The sequence below is a fragment of the Anolis sagrei genome, chromosome 1 (genome assembly GCF_037176765.1).
Source record: "Anolis sagrei isolate rAnoSag1 chromosome 1, rAnoSag1.mat, whole genome shotgun sequence".
In the NCBI taxonomy this organism is placed as follows: domain Eukaryota; kingdom Metazoa; phylum Chordata; class Lepidosauria; order Squamata; family Dactyloidae; genus Anolis; species Anolis sagrei.
In genome coordinates, this window is record NC_090021.1 from 75,218,534 (window position 1) to 75,242,625 (window position 24,092).

A 24,092-nucleotide genomic window follows, 5' to 3' on the forward strand; every position below is an offset into this window, starting at 1 on the left:
CCTGGATCTGCACACTATACTCCTATTGATGCAGGCCAAAATCCCATTGGCTTTTTTTTGCCACTGCATGACACTGTTGGCTCATGTTTAACTTCTTGTTCACAATGACTTCCAAGATCTTTTTCACACATACTGCTATCGAGCCAGGCATCCCCCGTTCTGTATCTTTGCATTTCATTGTTTCTGCCTAAGTGGAGTATTTTGCATTTCTCCCTGTTGAACTTTATTTTGTTAGTTTTGGCCCATCTCTTTAACCTGTTAAGATCTTTTTGAATTCTGCTCCCGTCTTACGGAGTATTAGCAATGTCTCCTGATTTGGTGTCATCTACAAACTGGATGAACATGCCTTCTAACCCATCATCTAAGTCAGTGGTTTTCAACCTGTGGGTCCCCAGATGTTTTGGCCTTCACCTCCCAGAAAGCCTAACAGCTGGTAAACTGGCTGGGATTTCTGGGAGTTGTAGGCCAAAACACCTCGGGCCCCAGAGGTTGAGAACCACTGATCTAAGTCATTAATAAAGATGTTGAACATAACTGGGCCCAGGATGGAACCCTGTGGCACTCCACTTGTCACTTTTTTCCAGGATAAAGATGAAGCATTGTTGAGCACCCATTGCAATTACAAAGGGGGCTCAACAACTTAACCAATTATAGATCCACCTAACCGTAGTTTTGCCTAGCCCACATTTGACTAGTTTATTTGCCAGAAGGTCATGGAAGACCTAGTTATAAATGTCATCTTACTTTAAAATTAAATAGAAAATACTAGGCTAGGTTGACAGTAGAAAGAATTCCTGGTACTGTTCTATAGGCTTCATAAGAGCAAGCTTTGCAGACAAAATGGAAGCTTGGCCTCTGAAAACGGAAATACTAGCTCATTAGGGTTCATTGGTTTTTTTAGTTGAGAGGACTAGAGAGCATGTAGATTAGTTGCCTTGGTACATGTAGTCATAGGTTCAAAAATTGTTTAATGAATTCTGAATGTATATCTTTTATCTTTCCTTAAATGAAGTTGGAGCCTGATTCACTAGTATGGTCTTCTAATTTCTCCCAGTTAAAGACAAAAGAAGGTCCCTTATAATCAGCTCAGTTTCTTTCACAGTGGATGTCTATAGTTTGCAGAAGTCTTCCATTGTTATCTGCAGATTATGAAGAATTGTACATAGGTGAATAAATTTTGGTTCAGCTATGGATTGAGTGGCAGTCTGTGTTGAATTGGATTACGTCCCCTATGGAAAATCAGGTTTGCAATGTATGTTTGCTTTTGAACCAGCATTGCTCCTGGGAGGCCATGTGATTGCTGAGCTCCCATTGGTGCGCCAGCTGTGCTCCTTCCTATTGGCCACAGTGACCAACATCTTAATTGCGGTTTTTAAAAAACTGATTATAAAATTGCTTTGGTTTCTATTTAAACAATGTGTTATCTGTTCTGTATCACCTCAGGCATCCTAGCAGGCCAAGAGACAATGAACAAGCACTTTAGTAAATACATTTAATGGATAAAATTGTTGTAAAGTCTGAGGTGATTAGGGGTAAAGGAGCCAGTGAAACTATTAGCTGAAAAGGCCAGTTTCCTTTTTTTAAAAAAATGTATACACATGTAGAATAACTACTTCATAATATAAACAGAATGTTATTGTCTTAATTTTCTTAACATTGCTGATTCCACATTTATTTCTATCGATATTTCTTCCCTCACCCTCTCCGCCCACCCAGTACTCTCCTTCATTCAAATATTATTTTAGTGGATCAATTGTAGAAAGAGTATGGTTCAGTTCTTTATATTTTAATTTTCCTTTCTATCAGTCTTCCCCATGTCAGATCCCAGTTCATCTAGAGCAAGTGAACATTGATGCTAAAATTACAACTGATATTATTAAAATTGTATTTCAGGGATTTTTAGTAAACTTCTTTGTTCCTCCACAACCCACTGAAGGAAGTAAAAAGAAAAGCATAAAGAAAATTGAACTTAAATTAAAGGAAAAAGTGCACTATCCTAGTAAGTAATCTTTATTCAGTTATAAATTGCCAGAAGCAACAATGATTATAACTTTTTCAGTTGAATGAAAGAAAATAATGAATTTTTGAAGGCTTTTCCTTGTAAATAAATAAATAAACATGTGACGTCTTTGACTTATATTCCAGTATGCATTGCTAGATTTCTGCTAACTATATGGGCTGTCCCATTAAGGGTGGGTTAAGATGTTGTGATTTTGTGGGGTGAATTCAGAAATGCCCTAGCAAAATTTTACTATTGGATCTGGTTTGAATATATAATGCTGATGATTTTTCACATTAGGGTTCATCTTAAATTGGTTAAATACAAATATATATATTTTATATAATTAAGATGTATATAATTAAACGTTATGATTATTATTTAAGAATAAATGGACCCTTGTTATCTGCTGGATTTTAGTTCTGGAACCCACCATGGATGCCAAAATCCTGGGTGCTGAAGTCCTATTATATGTATAGTAAAATGGAATGCCTTATAGAAAATGAAAGTTTTGCTTTTGTACTACAGTATTTTTAATGTTTTTAGAATCATTCAAGATAGGGAAAAACAAATTTGTGAGGCTCAATAGTTGTAGTCAACTTTTATTTTGCTTCCTCTTTTTACACTTTTTTTTTAATGATATTAATTTATTCTTATAGGTTTGCGAGTGATGCTTTTAACAGCTATAAAAGAAATGAATGTAAAGAAGGGATCATCAATTGTAGCAATTTTTAAGTATGTTCATACCATATACAAGTATGACATACAGAGACACCGTCAAATTCTTAAAAGAACACTGGAAAAATTAATTGCAGAGAAGGTTGTGGAGCAGGTCAGAGGGCATGGCCTTGCTGGCTCCTTCAAGCTGGGTAAAAACTACAAGGATCAGAAATGTGACAAGTCCAAAAAACGAGTAAGCTGGAAATACATTTTTTAACAGAGTAATTTAAATTTTGCTGTTTGAATATATGCTCTCCACTAAATAGGGTCCTATTTGGGGAAAGAGAGAATAATAGTACCAGTTACTTTAATTAAACTAAGATCAGTAAAAGAAAGGCAGTAATCTTATCTGGTATAAGATGCTTTCCACCATAGTCTTTAATCACCAAAGACTCAACATTGCAATAATATGTCACTTCTAGACTTTTTAATTGACTGAAATAGTTGCATATTACTTTTGTATTTATACTGTTTAAATGTCTTTGTATAGTTTTAAATCTATTTCTAATAAATTGTAAGACAGGATATGTATTATATAGGGATGTATATTTAAATAGTAGCAATAGCAATAACGTGTACTTACTTTTAAAATTGTGTTTCTGCATTTTAGTTCTGCAACTCTTAAAATAAGGAGTTGCAGGATGTGTTTAGTACATTAAAGCTGTGTATTCCAATCCAATACCATATTCATCTCCCACTCGAATATTAGAAAGGTTTAGCAAGATGTTAGATTGGATAGGCCTTTGGTCTGATTCATAATGATTCTGTTGTGGTATTCATTCACAACATATAATACGCATGAGGAACTTGGCCAGTTTCCTTTCTCTCATGCCTTGTAAGTGCTAAGAGGCCAGGGTTAATTATTTAATTTGAGGCATTTGTTGATATAGAAAAAACCAAAACTGCATTTAATTTCTTTTATTTTTCTAGAAAATTATAACCTCAGATAGGGCTCAGAAGAAAACTTTGTCAGATCATAAGAATGAAACCAAAGAACTGGAGGATAAGGATACATGTTCTGTCAATATTCCTAAATCACCTGTGACAATGGATATCCCAGCAAATGAGCATGATTACAGTGCAACAAACAAGGATAGTAGAAAATCAAAATTGGATCCAAAGTGCTGGAAGATCGAAGGAGATGCTCAGCATATATCTGGTGATTCGAATGGCAAAGAACATGTTTCCAAAGATGAAACACACAGTATTGACATTCGTAAAAATACAGATGATACAGAAGAGCAAGAGGATATCTTAGAAACCCAATCCCCAGCCTTACAAGAACATGGGAGCATTTTTGTACAACATCCAGGTTCCATTTTTCCATTCAACACCTCCGATTATCGCTTTGAATGCATTTGTGGTGAACTTGGCTTGGTTGACTACAAAGCACGTGTGCAGTGCCTGAACTGCAATCTGTGGCAGCATGCTGAATGTGTGAATTACAAAGAAGAAAACCTTAAGATCAAGCCCTTTTACTGTCCACATTGTCTTGTAGCAATGAAACCAGTTCCCACAGGAGCAACTCTGATCATCTCACCAAGTTCTATCTGCCACCAGTGGGTTGATGAGATTAACAGGCACGTGAGATCATCTTCCCTCCGAGTGTTGGTAAGAAAACAAGCTGCTTCACAGAAAACAGCATAAATGTTACTCATTATGAATTGTTGTTCAGGTAGTATAGTGGGACTCTGTAGAACAGTAATTGCCATTATTATTTGAGTGGCCTTAGAACAGGGGTCCACAAACTTTTTAAACAGAGGGCCAGGTCACAGTCCCTCAAACTGTCCTTTCTTTACAAATTAATTATTTAAACAGTCTGATTTTCTCACTGTTAATGCAACAATCATACTAGGCCAGTACAGATGTTTTAGGTTTACTCGGGAGTTTATCTTAATACATATCATTTAAGTGGAATATGAAATATAATTTTATTTCTGGATTGCTTTTCTTTTCTTATGCAAGTCAATTCAGTTGTTTGTGTCTTTTGGAAGTTTTAAATCGTGGGTTAAATGTATAGCAATCTATCCAGGTTAATTGTTTGTTACTTAATCATTGCTTGTAAATTGTTTGCCCTCCCAGATTACTAGTTGATGACATTTTTTATCATTTTGGTAATGACACTCTAGAACAGGGGTCAGGAACCTTCGGCCCTCCAGGTGTGGTGGACTTCAACTCCCACAATTCCTTGAGGCTCGGCATTCGCCCCAAAGGCTTACCTTGGCCTCAAGGAATTGTGGGAGTTGAAGTCCACCACACCTGGAGGGCCGAAGGTTCCCCATGCCTGCTCTAGAACAAAATAAAACACTTCAGGGGCAGAAAAGTCATAATGGCTGAAATTCAACATCATGTGTTCCAGAGCCAATGTGCAGACCTACAGACCTAAATACCATCCAGAAATAATATCTGGAGGCTTTCTTGGCCATCTAGAACAGGCTTTTAGGGCACTATAGTTGGCAAAGGGATCTACCATCACAATCCAGAAGCATATCCATCAGTGCATTTCGGTCAGGAGTGGAGAAAATACACCTGATGGAGTGCATCCCTCCTTTTTTATGCCCCACATTTTTCCCAGGCAGATTTTTATCCCTGTAAACACCCAAAGCACATTACAACACAGGCAAGTATAAACATTTATCTTTTGCAATTATTTGATCTGGTTATAAAGCAACCTAATACATTCCCTAACATGAACTGGTCATAAGGCGCGATTGCTGCTAGTTCACAAGTAACATCCTGGTGTAAATTAATGTGAGTGCATGTGAAGAAAATTGGGCCCCACCCCCTGCACATTTGTCCATTTATATTTTAGCCCTTATTTTAAACTATGTGGAATTGCCACTTTTAAGATCCACTTTTGGGGTAGGAAATGCTCAGCATCTCAATGAGAAAATTTTATTTTGTGCCTAAGAAGTCTCTAATTTTCAATGTTTGTCTTTGTACACTTTGTGTACAAATCCACACAGGTTTATCAAGGAGTGAAGAAACATGGTTTCTTGCAGCCTCATATCTTAGCAGAGCAGGATGTAGTAATAACCACATACGATGTCCTTCGTAATGAGTTGAACTATGTGGACATTCCTCACAGCAATAGTGAAGATGGACGTCGTTTCAGAAACCAGAAGCGTTACATGGCCATCCCAAGCCCTTTGGTAGCTGTGGAGTGGTGGAGAATCTGCCTGGATGAAGCACAAATGGTAGAATGCACCACTGCAAAGGTGAGGAAAGCTCTCTTGGGTATGAAAGATGTCATACATTAAAACAAATGAAGGAAAGCTATATGTATAGCCTTTAACACATAGAGTTGCAAATCTGCCCTTGTAGTTCTTCCTTCAGAAGTATTAGTGATCTGTTTTCCCTGGGAGGTATTTGCTGCTAAATGTTTTCCCTGTTGGAACCTTGATTGGCTATGAAACACAGTCCTTTTTAAAAAATTATCACTTAACATAATGTATTCTGACAGTTTAAAGAACTAGGTCATCATGTCTTTTACACTACTTCATGGTTTTAAGCAAGATGTTAGTCAATTTTAATGTCTGTCTAAAAAGGCACAGTGTCAGCCTTTCGATTTAAAAATGGTAAAACTGTTTGCATTGATATTTTTAAAGCCGTTAACACCATTTCAGTGGCTTGCAGACGAAAGAATTATTAATATTAGCTGCCAAATATTTGAAATCCAGAAGAAAACCTTTCAGCAAAAGATTACCTATTTTAATCATTTAGTTATTGAAGGGAGATATTCTGTGTGTCACTCTACATCTTTATGTAAGACACCCATCTCAGGTGTATGCAGAGATCCTGGTATAATACAAATGGTTTAAAAGGTCTGTTTGACAAATGTTACAAAAATTGAGGAGCTGTATATACCATGTGGAAAGCAGAGCAAGAAAAGAGCCCAAGAAATACTGGAATTAAAGGAAAAATAACAGGATGACTCAGAAACAGGCAGGTTGGTTTTAAAAAAGAGTAAGGTTGTTCTGCAGTGCTCTGTAGGATGTTGAACGAACACATTGGGGGTTTGTTAGGCTTTTAAAGAAGATAAAATGAAAGCTGTTGGGAACCTTTCATATGCTGTATCTATAGATTTAATGAGCTTTGTACAGTTGAAAATAATGTGGGAAGATGCAGGCAAAATGAAGACAAGGAAGCTGAGTTGAGCAAAAGCTTTGCTTTGAAAATGAATAGTGTTTCAGCAATTCAGTGGGTCACATATTAATATTAGCATACTGTCTTATTCTATGTTCTTGAACTTAGCATGTGATTCTAGTTGCCGTGATTTTTTGTTACTTCTTCTGACATTAGGCTGCAGAAATGGCTCTCCGTTTGAGTGGAATTAATCGTTGGTGTGTAAGTGGAACACCAGTTCAGCGAGGACTAGAAGGTAAAGGATACAGAGCATCGAAGTGTACTTCTACACAACATACCTAAGCAATATGCTTGTTGTGAATATTTATGTTCTCCTTATCCATCAAATATTATTCAACACAGCTAAAAAGAAAAAGAAAAATTATCACAATAAACTAAAAGATATTGAAAATACTACATAGAAATTACATACTACTTCTATATTCATTCAATAGTATACGCAGTATTTAAAACCACCAATCTTGCAAAGTTAAAATAAACTGGAAAGGGTAATTTTTCTTCCTTTATCCATAAAATCAGAAACACTGTCAAAAGAGGAGACGAGACAAAACTACCAAAGAAGATAATTCAATCTGGTTGCAAACTCAGATTTTGAAAAACGGTATTGCTTGATTAATTACTGATAAGCCATGTGTAATATTTAGACCAGGATGTGCTGCTGGTTTTAAACTTTCAAATGGAACTGGCTCATATGTACCCTCCAGTTCTCTTCTAACCTTATCCTTGCAAGAAAGAAAGCTTGCAGCAATTAAACTTTGTGGGGATGATGATCTAAGATGGATTGTATTTTGAAATATAAGTGTTCTTTACGTATTTAAAGTATTTCTTATATAATGTTAAGGCCTGTAAGTGGTGAAATGTGCCCTTTCTCCACCACAGATTTGTATGGACTAGTACTTTTCCTTGGAGCTGATCCTTACTGGGTCAAGTATTGGTGGGATCAGCTTCTTTACCGACCATACTGCAGGAAGAACACACAGCCTCTCTACAGCTTCATAGCCAAGATAATGTGGAGGTCAGCAAAGAAGGACGTGATAGACCAAGTAAACACTTCACTTCTAACAATGTGTATACAGGCAACATTTTTAATGCAAAACATCCTTTATTTATTGTTTTCTTTGTTGTCATTGTTGTTAGATTCAAATCCCTGCTCAGACAGAAGATATTCATTGGCTTCATTTTTCTCCAGTGGAAAGACACTTTTATCACCGTCAGCATGAGGTGTGCTGCCAGGATGCTCTGGCAAAACTCAGGAAGATTTCCGATTGGTCCCTCAAGCTTAGCAGCTTGGATAGGAGGACAGTTACTTCCATTCTGTACCCTTTGTTACGACTGAGACAGGCCTGCTGTCACCCACAAGCTGTTCGAGGGGAGTTCCTACCTTTACAGAAAAGGTTATTTTAGTTTCTTGATAAATATCTTGATTAATAATACATATCTAAATGTTGATTTTATGTATCTTATCTACAATCTATTGGTGAGTAAAACTGCAATTTGATAGCAATACATAACACAGTTACCTTCCATACACAGGTTTGCAGTACTTTTGGTATCACATCTGGGTAGATGTTAAGAGAACTGTCATTGTTCATATTTCCGATCCTGTTTTTTAGCCAGTTGGATTTGCATCCAAAGATGGGGAACATTGTTCAAGGCAATAGGACTTTTGTTCACGGTTTCTTATTTCAGCTCCCTGTAGAAAAGTTCTCTGAGGAAATGTTAAATCTTTATTCTAATAGGTAATTTAAAAAAATAATATTAGACATATCTGTTTGAGAAATAAAAAAAATATATAAAGAGCATAACTTCAACTTCCTCAAATTTGTGCTCTTGAGATACGTTGGACTGTAGTTGTTACTGGCTGTGCTGGAAGAGAATAATTTAGTCTGCAGTCTAACACATTTGGAGAACCTGTGTAGCACTATATTGGCCTAAATGATCAAACAGATTCAGCATATGATTACTGGCATCATCTTCCATATTGGGCCCCAATGTCCCCTCTCCATATTTACTTAGTGGTTAACTCTTAGATAGTGTTGTTCCCCATTTTAGGGCTATCGGACTGAGTCAGGGAATTTCAAGACGGGTTTAGTGTGAAGGTTTCTAAAAGCTAGGTGCCTTCCAGTATCATGTAGCCCTGAGCAACTGCAAGGGAAGGGCTGACTTTGATGACTTCAGAAAGACTGGAGACCAACTAGTAAGCTTCTTATGTGGTGTTTTGTTTTAGACTGGAGAAGAGGGAGTGAGCAAAAGGGTTTAGAAGCATATTTTGCCGTCTTCATCTTCTGTTTTCCACTTGCCCACCCATCATCCATAATTCAGTTTTGAGTTCTGTGGGCTGTATTGGATTGTGCAGAAATCTCCTCCTTTCGCCAGTTGACTTTTATTTTTGCCTACTCTGTATGAAAAGTTATGAGAACTATGGGAGATTGGCACTGGGTGATGTTCTCAACTTGGCAGATAGTGGGAAGAGAAAACAATGTGTGGTGAGCACTACTGGGCCCCCATTGGGTCACCCTTGTAGTCTGTCTGGGAAATGTGCTACCTTCAGATTGTCACACTTCATGGAAGGGTTGGGAGGCGGGGTTGTAGAGCACTAGCTTATAAGGGGTGTTTTGATATAGCATAGGGCACACAGGCAAGAAATAATCAATCTCACCCAATTGTAGAATCTTTATTTTAAAAGAAATTATTTCAGCAGTTGGGTAGATTGATGGGCAAGAAAGTTTTCCATTTTTTCCCACATAGATTTTATATATAGTTTTAAGGAGATCCATATTTCAAATAGAACAGATATTTTTGCGGTTATTTCTCTTACTGTGGTAATTGTTTCTGAACTCAGTAATTCAAAGACTGTATTTGGAAAAGGGACAGAAATAAATTGCTTGACTCAAAACTATTTACTTGCAGTAAAGACAGATATCAAAGAATCTTTGACAAGACTAATGAAAATCCATTTAAGAACTCATATAAATAATAGTACTGATTAATTGATGAATGCTTTTCAGTTCAACAATTTCTGATTATTTCGTTCTGATTCTTTATTAAATTCTCTGTTGGCAATGTATATTCAGTAAGTATTGCTGAACACATTTGTATTGAGAGAATTCGTTCCCATTAATCCTTTCTGTTTTAGTGTTGAGGTTGCTGTAAATTGCAAATGTGCAGATGGTCTATAACAGTGCATTTTAACTGAACTCTTTATCTGACCAGGCATCATATAGATTTCACTGAGGGGCTGTTAGCTCTCATATGAAAGCATTACAGGAAAAAATTACTCCTAAGCCTTTTCCTTGAAAACCATAGGTCATTTGGAGGCATTGTTTTGATTGTGTGTTTCTTCATAGCAGGGGGTTGGGCTGGAAGGCCTTTTGGTCTTTTTTCAACGCTGATACTCTTAACTCTGTGATTTTTAGAATGGAAAGTTGAACAAGATATTCCTTTTCATGTATGTTCCAGAAGTTCTAAATAATGTCAACGTGAAAGCTGAAACAGGAAACCTATCATTTTTATCAGACGTTTGTCCAATTGGCAAGCCATTTCTCTTTTACTCTTACATCTTGCCTTCTGTGAAGTTGAGAGAAGAAATTTCCAGGTTGTTATCAACCCAAATAATAGTCTGGCCCGTCCAATTAATATCTATTCTTCCATAGGGCATGCTGTTTGAGAATGTACCTTTTGATTTTATGAAATTTGCCTTTAAAGGTTAACTTTAATGTAATTGTATTGTTTATTTATTCTACTGTTCTCTTCTTTGTAGTTATCTTGTCCTAAAAAAACTCTCTATCAGTCACATCAGTATCCTCTTCTTTCAGTTAGTCATTTTTGTCTGACATTCTCTTTCAGTCTTTATAAATAGTATGGATCATGGGGTCTCTGTAAACAATGATATAAATACAGTAATCTGTTCTGTATAATAATGGGAATCTAGTCATTGGTATAAGTGATAACAATATTTCTGTTTCTGGTTGACATTCTGTGAAAATTTAGCTGTATCTGGTTTGACCTTTGTAAGCCACTCTAACCCTCACACTGGTAAAAGGCAGGGTATAAATAACAACAGCAGCAATTGTACTGCATTTTTAAAGAGAGCTTGTACTCCCCGGTGCATGCTATATGTCATCATTTCATATCTGGATTTCTTTTCCAGCACAATGACAATGGAAGAGCTTCTAACATCACTGCAGAAAAAATGTCGGACAGAATGCGAGGAAGTCCACAGACAACTGGTGTGTGCCCTGAATGGCTTAGCTGGTATTCATATTATTAAAGGTAAAATGCACCCATACAGATTTTTCTTGAATATGAATTGCAAATACATCGGCTGACAACTCTAATTACACTGGATTCACCAGAGTGTTTGCACAATTTCCTCTAGGCAATGATTCATAACAGATTGGATACAGAATATGCTTTTTGGTGACATCTTCAGAATTAATGCTAATTTCATTTGGAGTGACTGCATCTCATTTTTTCTAGTGTATGGCATGCTATTGCAGCTGGTTACTTGTATTGGTGGCCTACGAGGTTGATGCAATACTCCATTATATGTGTTGCAGTCCATAAAAGCATATGCCTGGTGGTTCTTAGTTTGTTCACGTTTATGTTTTTGGAAAATGGCATTTCTAACCTTTTATTTATTAATTAATTTCAAACATTTGTCCCCCATCCTTCTCTACCTCCGAGGAAGGACTCAGGGCAGCTTACACTGGCAACAATCCAATGCCAACACACAACATAGCAATAGAACATTGATTAAAACATTAAATATAAATAGGCAATTAAAAACATTATTAACAATATTATGGCTGCATTCAAGTTCGATTCAACATTCAGGGACTTAGTCCAAAGCCTGTTCATTATCAGTTCACATACATCAATTACAATTGCTGCTAAGCCTGCTGTGCAAATGCCTGGTCCAAAACCACAATTTGAGCTTTTTCCTGAAGGAAAGGAGAGATAGTGCCAACCTAATTTCACTGGTGAGTTCCCCTCCAAACATGTTTTGCGAAGAAGGCAGGACCGAGACCAGCCCCCCCCCCCCCCCCGCATGATCTTAAATTCCGAGGTGGATCATAGAGGGAGATATGTTTGGACAAGTAGGCTGGGCCAGAACCATATAGAGCTTTATAGGCCAAAACCAGCACTTTGAGAAATATCTTTTGGTGATCATACCTTTTAAAGAAAAGCATGACCTTTCAGAGAAGAGCCAAAAACCCTTTAGAGTATAATCTTCTCTTGTGGTATACAACCAGATATAATTATGCAAGGTTTCAGTTGTTAGATTGAGTAACCTGTTATCACCAATTAGTTAGAAAAACAGAGATTTGCCATTGCATAAAGCTGGCAGAGCTTTAAAAGTGTTTTTAAGTTGCCCAGAAATATATATACTCTCTCATAAAACAACTTGTTTTATATCATGCACTCAAGAGACAGAAATATGAAGTAGACTTTGATAAAAATAACATATTTAGTTTATTCACAATCTTCATGTCTTCAGCATACACAGCTACAAAAAACTTATCAGTCCAGTTTCAATACCTTTGAGGTCGTTCCCCTGTGCCAGCCGACCAGGGCATCTCTCTTGTAACAAAATAGCTATCAACGGGTCACATAGTCAGAAGGAGAGAGAGAAAAATCATGTGGTCTGTAGCCCCTTCTATAACTTCTCAGGAACCACAGAGTAAAGGAAGCTGCATACCAGAACATACATACAGGAAACCGTAAGCAACAGGATCATAGATAAACATTATGAGAGAAGGCTTAAAGAAGGTTGTCATTTCCAACAGATGTCCAAATCCTCATATTTTCTCTTTCACCACATCTTGCTTTTTTTGAATAGTCAAACCCAACCCTGCTGCATTTACTAAGAACTGCCTGCTGATTCAGTTGCAGTAGTCATGAATCCTGGGTTCCAACTATAAAAGAAATGATACAGATGGAGCCAAACTCCATCTGTATCCCTTTTAAAAACTCTTTTACCTCTGAGGAGGCAGGAGGAAGAAGATCCAGATAGCTCTATTTATATTTCTTTTTTAAAAAATTGCCATACCTCCAAGGAGGCTGGAGGGAGAAGGGAGAGCCCCAGATCTTTCCAGCTTTAACAACAACGATGACAGCTTTATAACTTGCTCTATCTCCCTAAGGGGATTCAGCAGTTTCCACACAAAAAGTGGCACTCATTCAATGCCGTTAATAAAGCACACAAACCAAATCAAACCAATAATACATCAATGTAACTTAAATAACTAACAAGTTAATAAATTAAAACAATATAAAATAATTAATAAAAGCATTATAAACTCTCCCAAATGAAGAAAGGAAAAATACGAATTTTAGACGGCCAAAAAGGGGGGCAAGGTGTGACTATTATGCGGTGGCAACTATTATACAGTGAATTACACTATGTACAAAGGTCAAAATAATAGCAGTAGCACTAGTAATAGTAATTGTGGTAGCAAGTTTCTTAGCCATATCTCCTCAAGGTGATACAAAACACAGTTAAAATACATAGATAAAAATAACACCATTAAAACACATATATCAGACTAAAACACGGCAATATATTTATATCAATAAAATCCCAAATTAAAATTTATAGTTTAGAATTGAGTAAATAGGCCTACCAGAACAGATTGGTTTTGATTTTGATTTAAATTTTGACAGTTTAACTGTTTAATCTCTGTTATGAAAATTAGCCTGATCTAGCACCAGATTTTCTGTGGGTTTTTGTGTGTGTGTGATATACTTGCTTGAGCTAATGAAAAAAAAATCCATTGCTCAGCAATATTCAGAATGACCAACTCTGACCTTCCTTTCTTTGTTGGCAACCTATTTGTTGGTTGCCTTATAAAATATTTGTAAAACATATTTAAATGTAAAGGTCATAACCTGGTTAAATATTACCATTCTTCGTTTGATATCATTTTTTACCTCTCTATCAATATTAGTGACAAAATTGTTTTGAAAAGTGACTCTAATTCCAGTGTATTTTGCATGTTAATTAGAATAATAAGAACATGAATTAAAGTATAGTGAGCAATGAGAGGCTAGCGGGTTAATGAAGAGATTTCAAATTCTAGATGACCTCTGCCAGAAGGATGAAACTTCTCTAAGGCATTCTTGTTCATTTTATTTTGTATTTCCCCAGGAATTCTCTTGCTTCCAGAAAGAGGAATCACAATAGTAAAATATTAGATTTGTAGACTTTATTTCACCACATTTCCAAAATTAAAAATAATGTTTAAACTCTTTGTCAGTTACAATTTGAACAGTATTTGAAGCCTAGGCATTTTTAATTAGTTCTTCAGTTGAATGAACAGCTCTTCAGTTAAAAGAAAATTCTTATAATCCCAAAAGTATTGCTTCAGGTAATGAATGTTTATCTTTCAAATATTCCAAGTAATGTTTGAAATGTGACACTTTTTCAGGTGAATATATATTGGCAACAGATATGTATAGAGAGGTGTTGCGTTCCTCTGAAGAGCATAAAGAGAAGCTCAAAACAGATTCATTACAGGTTTGTACTTAAATTCTGAAACTACTTATTAAATGAGTACCTCAGCTTTTTCATTAAATCCAAAGAGCAGTGAGTCACCTGCTCAGTTATGAACTACTCTATTTCTTCAATTGTAAGATGCCATAGATTGTAAGATGCACCCTGATTTTACTACCAACAACAACAAAACTACATAAGAAACGCCTGCAATTCCTAGTCAATTTGAGTTTTAGAGACGATTATGTTGGGGAAAGTGCATCTTTGAATTGAAGAAATACAGTAGTATCTTTTGTGGCCTCGAGAGAAATGTTTGATGTCATTTATTCTTTGCATGTCACTAGACATACATTCTGGTCCTGGCATTCTTTCTCAGATAATGTTTTTTGCATTTTCCTTAAATGCATTGGGGAGAGTAAAGTTCAGTATGTGTCTACTGTTATCAAAATCCTAGTGGATGGCCTGGAAGCACCTGATTTGTCAACATTTTAGAAATTTAGGTAAACACTTTGTCAATGTCCAGATAGCTGATATATTTATATAGCCTTGACTGACAATGACAAAATGACATTATTGAAATCTAAATGTTAGTCCTAGTGGTTAAAAGTTGTATGTTTAAACGATTCTATAATACCTTTTTTTTCTAGTTGCTCACTGTCTTTTCCCATTTCCTTTCATGTGGCTGTTGAGGTTCTGTTTATTGGACAAGTGCAAATAATGCTTTAACTGTTCACTCTCTGCTATTATTTACTACTCTTGTGTTCAAAACAGACTTCTGGGCACACGGTATTGGCCTATGCTTAACATCAGTGGTTAATTCTCATAGATAGATAGAGAAATATCCAATTGCAAAACTACATTGTAGTTTTGTTTCTGTATGTTATTGAAACTGAAACCTTGTGGTTTGTTAGGTGCTCCTCCCTCATTATCTTCAGCTCTTAGGATAGAATTGTCAATTCCTTCATTTACTCATTCATTTAATTGTAATCTTTAATTTGAGATCTGTTTTCAAAAGATGTTTCATTTTACAATGGGTATGTTTCTACATGTTTCCTTAGGAATCTGCTACTGTTGAAATTAGTTTCTTTGTGGTTCTCACAACATGTTAAAACTTATTGCCAGTGTTGTTTTGTGTATTGCCAAACAGAGGCTTCATTCTACACACAATCTGATGGAGCTTCTTGCAGCAAAGCATCCTGGGATAGCCCCTACTTTGCGTGATAGCAGTCTTCGGGAAGAGGTGATTATTCATTAAGTGCACTTGAAAAGTAGCTGACTTGGAAAACAATAAAATTTGTTACATGATAGTTTCGGGGCTTCGGGGCTTACTAATTCCAGGTTACAATTAATTTATTTGTTTCAGTTGAAATGCCACACCTTGTTTTCTGCAGCCTGTGGTACTTTCTCATAGTTGTAATAGTTCCCAGTCTGTAAGAATCAACAAATAGTTTCCTGGGACAGATAGTTACATTACAGTTTTTATAGCCTCATCCTGGCTTTTCTTACAGGAACAGAGTTAATGCTGTCATTTTTCCTAAATTATGCTTGCCTGTTGCCATGCTTACATTAATTATTCTTAGTGTAACACAGGTATGACAAGTATGCAGACTTCCAGATTTAGTGAAATTATTAATGATATTATTAATTGTTATAAATATTATTTGTCAAAATTAAGTCCAATTGATTTAAAAAATGTGAAATTAATGTAATAGTGAGGGCAGTGCCAGTTGCTACAGAATTGGGAGCTAAGATTTCGTCATGATCCTGATAGCAGTGTATATTTGTTTCTGAGAAAATACACAATCTGCGGTCTAAAAGGGGGGGGGGGTTGACTAGTATGTAAACAATAAAGATGCTGAAAAATAGGTACTTGTTATAGATATCAAAACTTGATTTATAGAAGCAGCGATGGCAGACTTGGCACATAGAATGAAAATTGAGGACGATAGCTGCATAGTAATTCAATTAAAATTGAGACAGGCACCTGGACAGTCTGCTGGATTACACTTGTCATGCGAGTGTAGTAAGGATGAGCCAGGGACTGCATATTGTGAATATAATGTCATCTATTTAGGAGGCAGATCAGCTCTCAGCTTCCATTCAGATGAGGCTGTTCTTACATGGATTGAATATTGATAGAGAAGCGCCAGTTAGGAAGGGTTTAAGTGCCAATTATAATTGCACAAAAATTATTCAGGTTATACAATCAAATGTCTGTCATTATGCTGCTGCTCAATTCCTGACTGGTGAAAGTTTGGTAGCACTAATGCTATAAAATGCAGAGCAATATGAGAGTTCCTGCCCTTAAGTAAATACCATAAACTGAGGGAAATAAATATTCAACTACATTGTGGTTTGCTAACATTAAGCTAGAGTTCCAGGTTGTGGGTAGTGCAGAATTCTGGTTTAATACAAACCAAGATCTTTGTTCCATTTTTTTTTTTACAAGAATGAACTTGCACAGAGATTTCGTGGTCTTGAAGCATACTAGTTGAATGTCCCTTGTCCAAAAAGCATAGTGTTTTAAATTTCAGATCTTTTTCAGATTTTGGAATATTTGCATATACATATTGAGAGATAACTTGACCCAAGTCTAGATATGGAATTAACCACTTCTTCATATAGGCCAGTTTACCCATCATACGCTGTTTGCCTTCCACTTTCAGCACGGAGCTCATTAGATGACAGGTACTTAAGGCTGGGCTCCGTGCCGAAAGAGCAGACGATGTAGCGCATGCCTCTGCCTCCACAGTAACATGGGAGCCTTCCTGTGTTGTCTTACTAGGCATGGGAAGAAACTGGGCAGCGACACTTCCCCCCATGGGTTGAGGAGTGAGCCAATTCACGCAATGCGAAGCATGGAGCGATGGGTTCTCCATGCCCCCCACCGGGAGCCAATGGATTTGCCACAGTGTGGGGCGAATCCATAGGTCGCTATTACGAGGTCATAATTATGTTTCATATACACTTTACACACATAGCCTGAAGATTAATTTTTACAAGAACAGGCTAAAATCTAACACAATTTAAAAACAATTTAAAACAATTTAAAAACAGCAATATCAAAGATCAAAGGCCTGTTGAAACAGATATGTAGATATTGCTTTATAAAATGATACCAAAACAGTGTGCAACATAAAAATTGTGATATACCATTCAAATTTATCATTGCCTGATGTTGTTAGTATTTCATTGTTTGGAGGTTTTCTATTGCTGATGTTAGTAATTTATCATTAAATATAGTGTGAGCAACTCCGTCAACATTATATGAGTAAATCGAATGCAGAAGTTGCAGAAGCTCAACAGGCCTTGCAACCAGTTGTACAGACAATTCATGAACTTCAAAGAAAAGTAAGATATTAGTAACATTTATGACTTTATTTAGTGTGTTGCAGAAATATTCACTTCCCATTGACTTTCAATCATTGGTTGCCAATGTTGAGATCCATTTGAATTACTATTTAGGCCAGGAGCAGACATCTCTGGGAAATTAGGAGACCATTATTATTATTATTATTATTATTATTATTATTATTATTATTACTTTATTTGTACCCCGCTAGCATCTCCCGAAGGACTCGATGCGGCTTACATAGGCCAAGGCCTCAAAAAACAATACAACAATACAATACCTAAAGCAAATTAAAACAGTTAAGCAGTATGAACAATAAACAATACATCAAGACACTATAAAACTGGGCCGGGCCAGAGTAATGGGTACAAGATTAAAAGTGCTGATGTGGCAGGAGATATGTAGGATTATAAGTAAGTGCAGTGTGCAGAGTGCAGCAATCTTAGTTCTACTAAAGTGCTTCTAGGACTTGGTATTGGAGATTCCTAATCTGAGAAGGCACATCGGAATAGCCAGGTCTTCAAGTTCTTTCTGAAGACTGCCAATGTAGGGGCCTGTCTGAGATCTTTTGGGAGGGAGTTGTCCCTCCGCCGTTGCCCACACACACAGTCCTCAAAAACCCACTGTTGACATGGGACATATTGAAATGTTTTAAGCCTCCTCCATGTCATTTTAATTCCAAAAGAGCCTTTAAAAATTTGAAATGATCTGTTTTCCAACTGTGGGTTGTCTTTTTTCTTTTCTTTTTTTTTACACTATGGGTTAGTAAAAATGGGTTAGTAAAAATGGCCCTGGTAGGCTGATATAACCCATGGACTCAAGTTTGCCTATCTCAGTATTCAATGCTGTTGCTGCCGTTAATATCTATTAAAAGCTTATCTTCTTCTCTGGAGTGACTTCGTCACATCCAACATTTTGCTCATGTACATAACACTTCGACCCTCCATTATGTAGTTCTCTATGATGTGATAACAATGTCTAATGCAGTGTAGTTATTCATTGTGAAATTCTTGCCTTTCGTGATCAAGAATATAACCCATGCTGCAGTCCACAAGCCAAGCAATAATCTTCTTGTTTAATATCCAGCATCATCTTTGTAACAAAGAGCTGTGCTGCAGATGGGATTTGCCTTCCTTTCTTGACTAATGATCATTGAGACAAAAATGCCCATTATGTTTTCAGTGTTAAGTCTCAAAAGACACAGTTCTTATGTGTGCCATAGGAGAACATAGATTTTCTCCTTCCTGCCCAGCTGCCGGAATTCCAAACAATACTCATTTATTTTTCATTGTGAGTCTAACCAGAGTTTCTTTTTTTTTCTTTTTATATAACCATTCCTCCCAAATAAAAAAGCAAGCAGCCTGTTTAACAAAAAAAGTTCAGAAGTATTCTCTTTTTAACTTTTACTGAGATGTTTTTGAAATATCTAAAAATAGCTTTGATGTGACCTGGGGTAGCTAAAAAATGTTATGGTTTCCCTGGAGAAAATCTGCCAGTCATGAATTTACTTGTTAGAAAGTGTTTGTTTCCCAGTCACAGCCAAACCTTTTTGCTACTAGTTTCCTACTAATATGATATGACAGAAGATGGTCCATGAAAAGAAGATTCCTGGCACATTCCTCTGTAGGCATACATTTTTCTCTCTTATAACTAGATACGTTCCAGTTCACCTTGGTGGTTGGATGTGATCCAGTCCGCAATACAATATGCTATTGATGAGGAACTTGTTCAGCGGGTGCAAAATGATCTAACCAGTAACTACAAGCAGCAAACAAATAAACTCTCCATGGCAGACAAGTAGGTCATGAACTAAAAAGTAAGCTCTACCCAGGTGGTGCCAGCTAAAACAACTACAGGCAGTCCCCAAGTTACAAACATCTGACTTACACAAATGACTCATCGTTACAAATGTGGGTGAGACAAGAGGAAGTGAGAAAAATCTATACCTAGGAAGGGAAATTCATTCCTGAAAGAGTTATTGTGAGAAATAGGTGTCTCAACTGAAGCTTTATCACCAATCCTTGTTCCCACAACAAGCCACTTTTTTTCAAAATCCAATTATCACAGAGACAAAGAGTGAGGTGAAATCTTCTAAACAGTCACACGCAAAAAATGTACCTGTTCTGACCTGCAAATTCAACTTAAGAACAAACCTAAAGAACCTTTCTAGTTCATAACTTGAGGACTGCCTGTATTTACTAGGCTCTGGTAGTTTCCAAGCAAAAATTATATCTTTTTAAGAAGATCCTTCATGCAGAACTTCTGGTAAATTATGTAAATTTTCAGCTTTCCTTTCATATTCATTCTACAATTATATTGAATTCAATTTTGGAAGAATGGCAGGATATAAATTCAATCAATCAAATGCTATTCTAGTTTATAATACCTCTTGGGTTTTTGTCTTAAAATCATACCGTACGGTATCTCTCAGAATTACATTTGGGTGTCTGCGTTGTCATGGCAGTGTTTCTTGTCTATAAGATAGTAGGCATTCACTTCATTAGTTTAGCTGGGATTTTCTTTTTGAAGCTGTGTCACTTCACAGCTCCAGTGGGAAACATACAGGTGACCTTGGGCAAATCAAAGGAAGGCAAGGACAGAGAACAAATTCAGGAACAAATTCTTCCAAGAAAACCCCCTGATTGCTTTCTCTTCAAATGACGTGGAGGCATACAACTTGGTATTCTGCTTAAATGTTGTGTGTCTTCATTTTAAAAATGTAATGGAGTGTGCATATTAACACCAGTGTTAGTGGCCTGTAGTAAGCAATCTTTTTGTGGTTGTAAGATTGTTATATAAATGTAAAATTCATTTTGTAAATGCTTTTCAGAGAGCTGTGTTTGTCTTCTTTGTGTGTCTTTCCTTACTCTGTCATATTTGCCTTGTGCCCAAAGTGGTAGCAAGGGAAGTGTTCAAATACTTCGTATCCTCTCTTTTCCCCTCATCTTTCAAAATAATGCCTGTATTCTGGTCCTCTATCAAACCAAATTCATTCATTTCAATGTTCAATACATTAATTCCAAAATAAAGTTTTGACCCAGTTTTTTCAATTCTGGTTTTGCTAGATTTCGTGACTGCAGGGGCCTGCAGTACCTGTTAACAACTCAAATGGAAGAGGTGAAGAAATTCCAGAAACATGTGAGAGAGGCTGTGAAAAAACTGGAAGGCCCTCCATCTAAAGAGGTTATCGATGCTGCCACTATCTGCCATCTGCGACCTGTAAGATTGCCACTTAACAAGTAGGTGTAAAAACATATTTTAGACTTCTGTCATCCTACGGATTTATCTTTAAATAGCATATATCCTCATATGTTAAATTTCTGTCAATTGTTTAAATCATATTTATGTGTTTTTTAACCGTTGGAAAGCTTTTCAAATTAATTTCTTTAATCACATTTCCTTTTAACTTCTTGCATTCCAGCTGTGTCTTCTGTAAGGCTGATGAACTGTTCACAGAATATGAGTCAAAACTATTCTCTCATACGTAAGTGGATCCCTCTGTTTCTCTCTCTGGGTTTTTGTTGTTGTTGTTGTTGTTGTTGTTGTTGCAGCTTTTGATTTTATCCCAAAACAAAAGACTCTATCCAAAATATAAAGAACCCTGCCTTTAGACAGGAATAAAATAGTTCTGTTTGTGGAGAATGTTGTCTGGTTGTATTAACCCCCATCCTGAGAACTTTGCAAAAGATAAATCAACAAGCAGAAACATTCCCTCTGTCGGTTCTCTTCCTTCATCTTTGGTGTGTGCAGCTTAAGTCAGTTGTGCCCACTGTCCTACATTCTTGCAAGGAAGGTGGGTACTAACACTCAATAAACCCCCCATATATATTTTCGTCTCTTGAGAGTTATGTCCGTGCATCTACAAAACATTCTTTGACCAGCATCACTTTTCTTTTTTTAAAAAAAATCTTAATTTTATTTTCAAATATCATGATACCTCTAATGCTTTTGTATAATTGAAGTGTGAAAGGTCAAATGGCAATATTTGAAGAAATGATAGAAGATGAAGAGGGTCTTGTTGATGACCGCCTACCTACCACAAGCAGAGGTCTCTGGGCAGCAAGTGAAACTGAGCGGTCCTTAAAAACCATCCTGTCCTTTGCCAAAGCTCACCGAATTGATTCCAGGGTAGTTGAAGAAGGCAGCATCTTTTTGGAACTCTTTGAAGCATGGAAAAAAGAATATAAGGTACAGTAATAAAAAAAATCTTGGAATAAAAATTCAGTATATAAGGAGCCCCCGGTAGCACAGTGGGTTAAACCACTGAGCTGCTGAACTTGTTGATCAAAAGGCTCTGGTTCAAATCCGGGGAGCAGGGTGAACTCCCACTGTTCACCCCAGCTTCTGCCAACCTAGCAGTTCAAAAACATGCAGATGTGAGTAGATCAATAGGTTCTGCTCCAGTGGGGAGGTAATGGCGCTCTATACAGTCATGCCGGCCACATGACCTTGGAGGTGTCTACGGACAACGCCAGCTCTTCAGCTTAGAAATGGAGATGAGCACCAGCTCCCAGAGTCAGACACAACTGGACTTAATGTCAGGGGAAATCTAAGGAGCATTTTAATTGGTACTAAGCATATAGGTAGTACATAAATTATAGTGACACATTAACCAGTTATTTGTAAGCTACCTTTCAGAATATCCTTAAATTAGTTATGAGACTTAGAATAAAAGCAATTATTAAGCAGCAACATATAACAACAATAATATCAACACATGAAGGAGATTTAATGTTTCATGTAAGAATTCATTCAGTAAAGATGAGATAATACAACTATAATGCAGCATTTCAAATATATATCATGCATTTGACCTGTATTAATATTAGACTTACTGATATACTATGTTCCTCATAGAAAGCTCTAGATGTGTTGCTGCCTCCTTGAGTGTCATAGTTATTTGGGTATACTCTATACTATATTTTTCTGTGTTTTGTGTCATGTAACATTTCATACATTGGAAACACAGTTGGCAATTATGACTTCCTACAACTTTCTTAGCATTAGTTATCCATCATGGATACCTAATGGTTAGAAATTATGGAATTCATAACCCAAAAGTATCAGGATGGCCATAATTTTCCACATTATCTGAAAAATTGTCTTCTACTCTATGAAAAAATAGCTACAATAAAACGGCTTTGTTCAACACAGAATTTTTGGCTATAGATGTTGTTTAACTGCAAAAAAGTTTAATTGTTGTCAGGTGTTCACATTTCCTTTTTTAAAAGCATGTATTTAAACCTTTATAAAATACCAGATTTTTTCTGCACATAGCTAAACTATGTACTGATCCTCCATTTGAGGAAGGGTGATTTTCTTTGTGGATAGACAATTGAGACCTGTTGGCAGTGTGCTTTTTAATTTTTCAGTTACCTGCCATTTGAAAATAATGATACTGGCCTTCCAAAGATAGATAATATGTGCAAAGGGTCCTAAGAGGTAGAATCAGCAGTTGCTGCAACCTTTCATCTAATTTTGCTACTTCAAGCTTTTTTATGTTTATTGGAATGACACATCTTGTATTATCTCTTTGGAACCATTTTTGAAATCAATACTATGTTCACCATTTATGCTTACGCTTTAAAAAGTAGCTTAGGTTGCCTTACTACATCTTGTACTTTTGTGTCTATCTAACTGCAGATGTGATAGTATTGTAACATAATTGTGTATTACCAAGAAAGAAGCTGAAGCTGTTATTTTCCATGAAACTTTTTATCCTAGGCTGTTTTGCAATCTTTGAAAGTGCCGAGTCACAATTTTTATTACCTAAGCCATTTCTTTGCTGACTATTTTTTAAAATTCTTGCCGGTAGTTGCTTCATGAATATTGGATGGTCCTGAGAGATCATGTGTCTGCCATTGATGAACTTGCCATGGCTACAGAGCGGCTCAGAGTACGTCACCCAGAAGAGCCAAAACCCAATCACCCAGTTCTTCACATAATTGAACCACATGAGGTGACCTATTTTTCAATGTATTTTAAAAAATATTAGTTCTGCCTACCAATCATCATAGAACACTGTTGTCTGATCTGAAAAGGGGCAATCCTTACTATTAAATTGGGCCAGAAGACAGCATTGGGCCAGCTGAAGCTGTGCTGTATCCAAACCTGAGTCTTTTATGGATAGGTGTGGTGGTACTGATTGAAACCCACTGGGATCTTATACACACCCATGTATCCCAGAATTTCAAGGCCGAAAATCCCATATTATCTGTGTGTGGACTCAGATAACCCAGTTCAAAGCAGATATTGTGTGATTTTCTGCCTTGATATTCTGGGATATTGGACTACGTGGAAGGACCCTAGGATGCGGAACGATGGCTTCAAACTACAGGAAAGGAGATTCCACCTTAACATTAGGAAGAACTGACTGTGAG

The 24,092-nt window shown here is 36.6% G+C and overlaps 1 protein-coding gene across 4 annotated transcripts in view; it reads left to right on the forward strand.

Annotated features, from left to right (window-relative positions):
- The window catches only part of SHPRH (SNF2 histone linker PHD RING helicase), a 47,627-nt gene that overhangs the window by 13,927 nt on the left and 9,608 nt on the right, over window positions 1-24,092 (forward strand). For all 4 annotated transcript variants that reach the window (XM_060753510.2, XM_060753509.2, XM_060753511.2 and 1 more), the window contains 16 exons: window positions 1,894-1,999; window positions 2,659-2,912; window positions 3,650-4,330; window positions 5,686-5,937; window positions 7,022-7,100; window positions 7,745-7,908; window positions 8,003-8,259; window positions 11,016-11,137; window positions 14,296-14,384; window positions 15,508-15,600; window positions 17,604-17,711; window positions 19,367-19,509; window positions 20,778-20,951; window positions 21,134-21,196; window positions 21,675-21,900; window positions 23,528-23,671. In XM_060753510.2, the coding sequence (XP_060609493.2) occupies window positions 1,894-1,999; window positions 2,659-2,912; window positions 3,650-4,330; window positions 5,686-5,937; window positions 7,022-7,100; window positions 7,745-7,908; window positions 8,003-8,259; window positions 11,016-11,137; window positions 14,296-14,384; window positions 15,508-15,600; window positions 17,604-17,711; window positions 19,367-19,509; window positions 20,778-20,951; window positions 21,134-21,196; window positions 21,675-21,900; window positions 23,528-23,671 (2,955 nt within the window). The remainder of the gene's footprint in view (window positions 1-1,893; window positions 2,000-2,658; window positions 2,913-3,649; window positions 4,331-5,685; window positions 5,938-7,021; window positions 7,101-7,744; window positions 7,909-8,002; window positions 8,260-11,015; window positions 11,138-14,295; window positions 14,385-15,507; window positions 15,601-17,603; window positions 17,712-19,366; window positions 19,510-20,777; window positions 20,952-21,133; window positions 21,197-21,674; window positions 21,901-23,527; window positions 23,672-24,092) is intronic.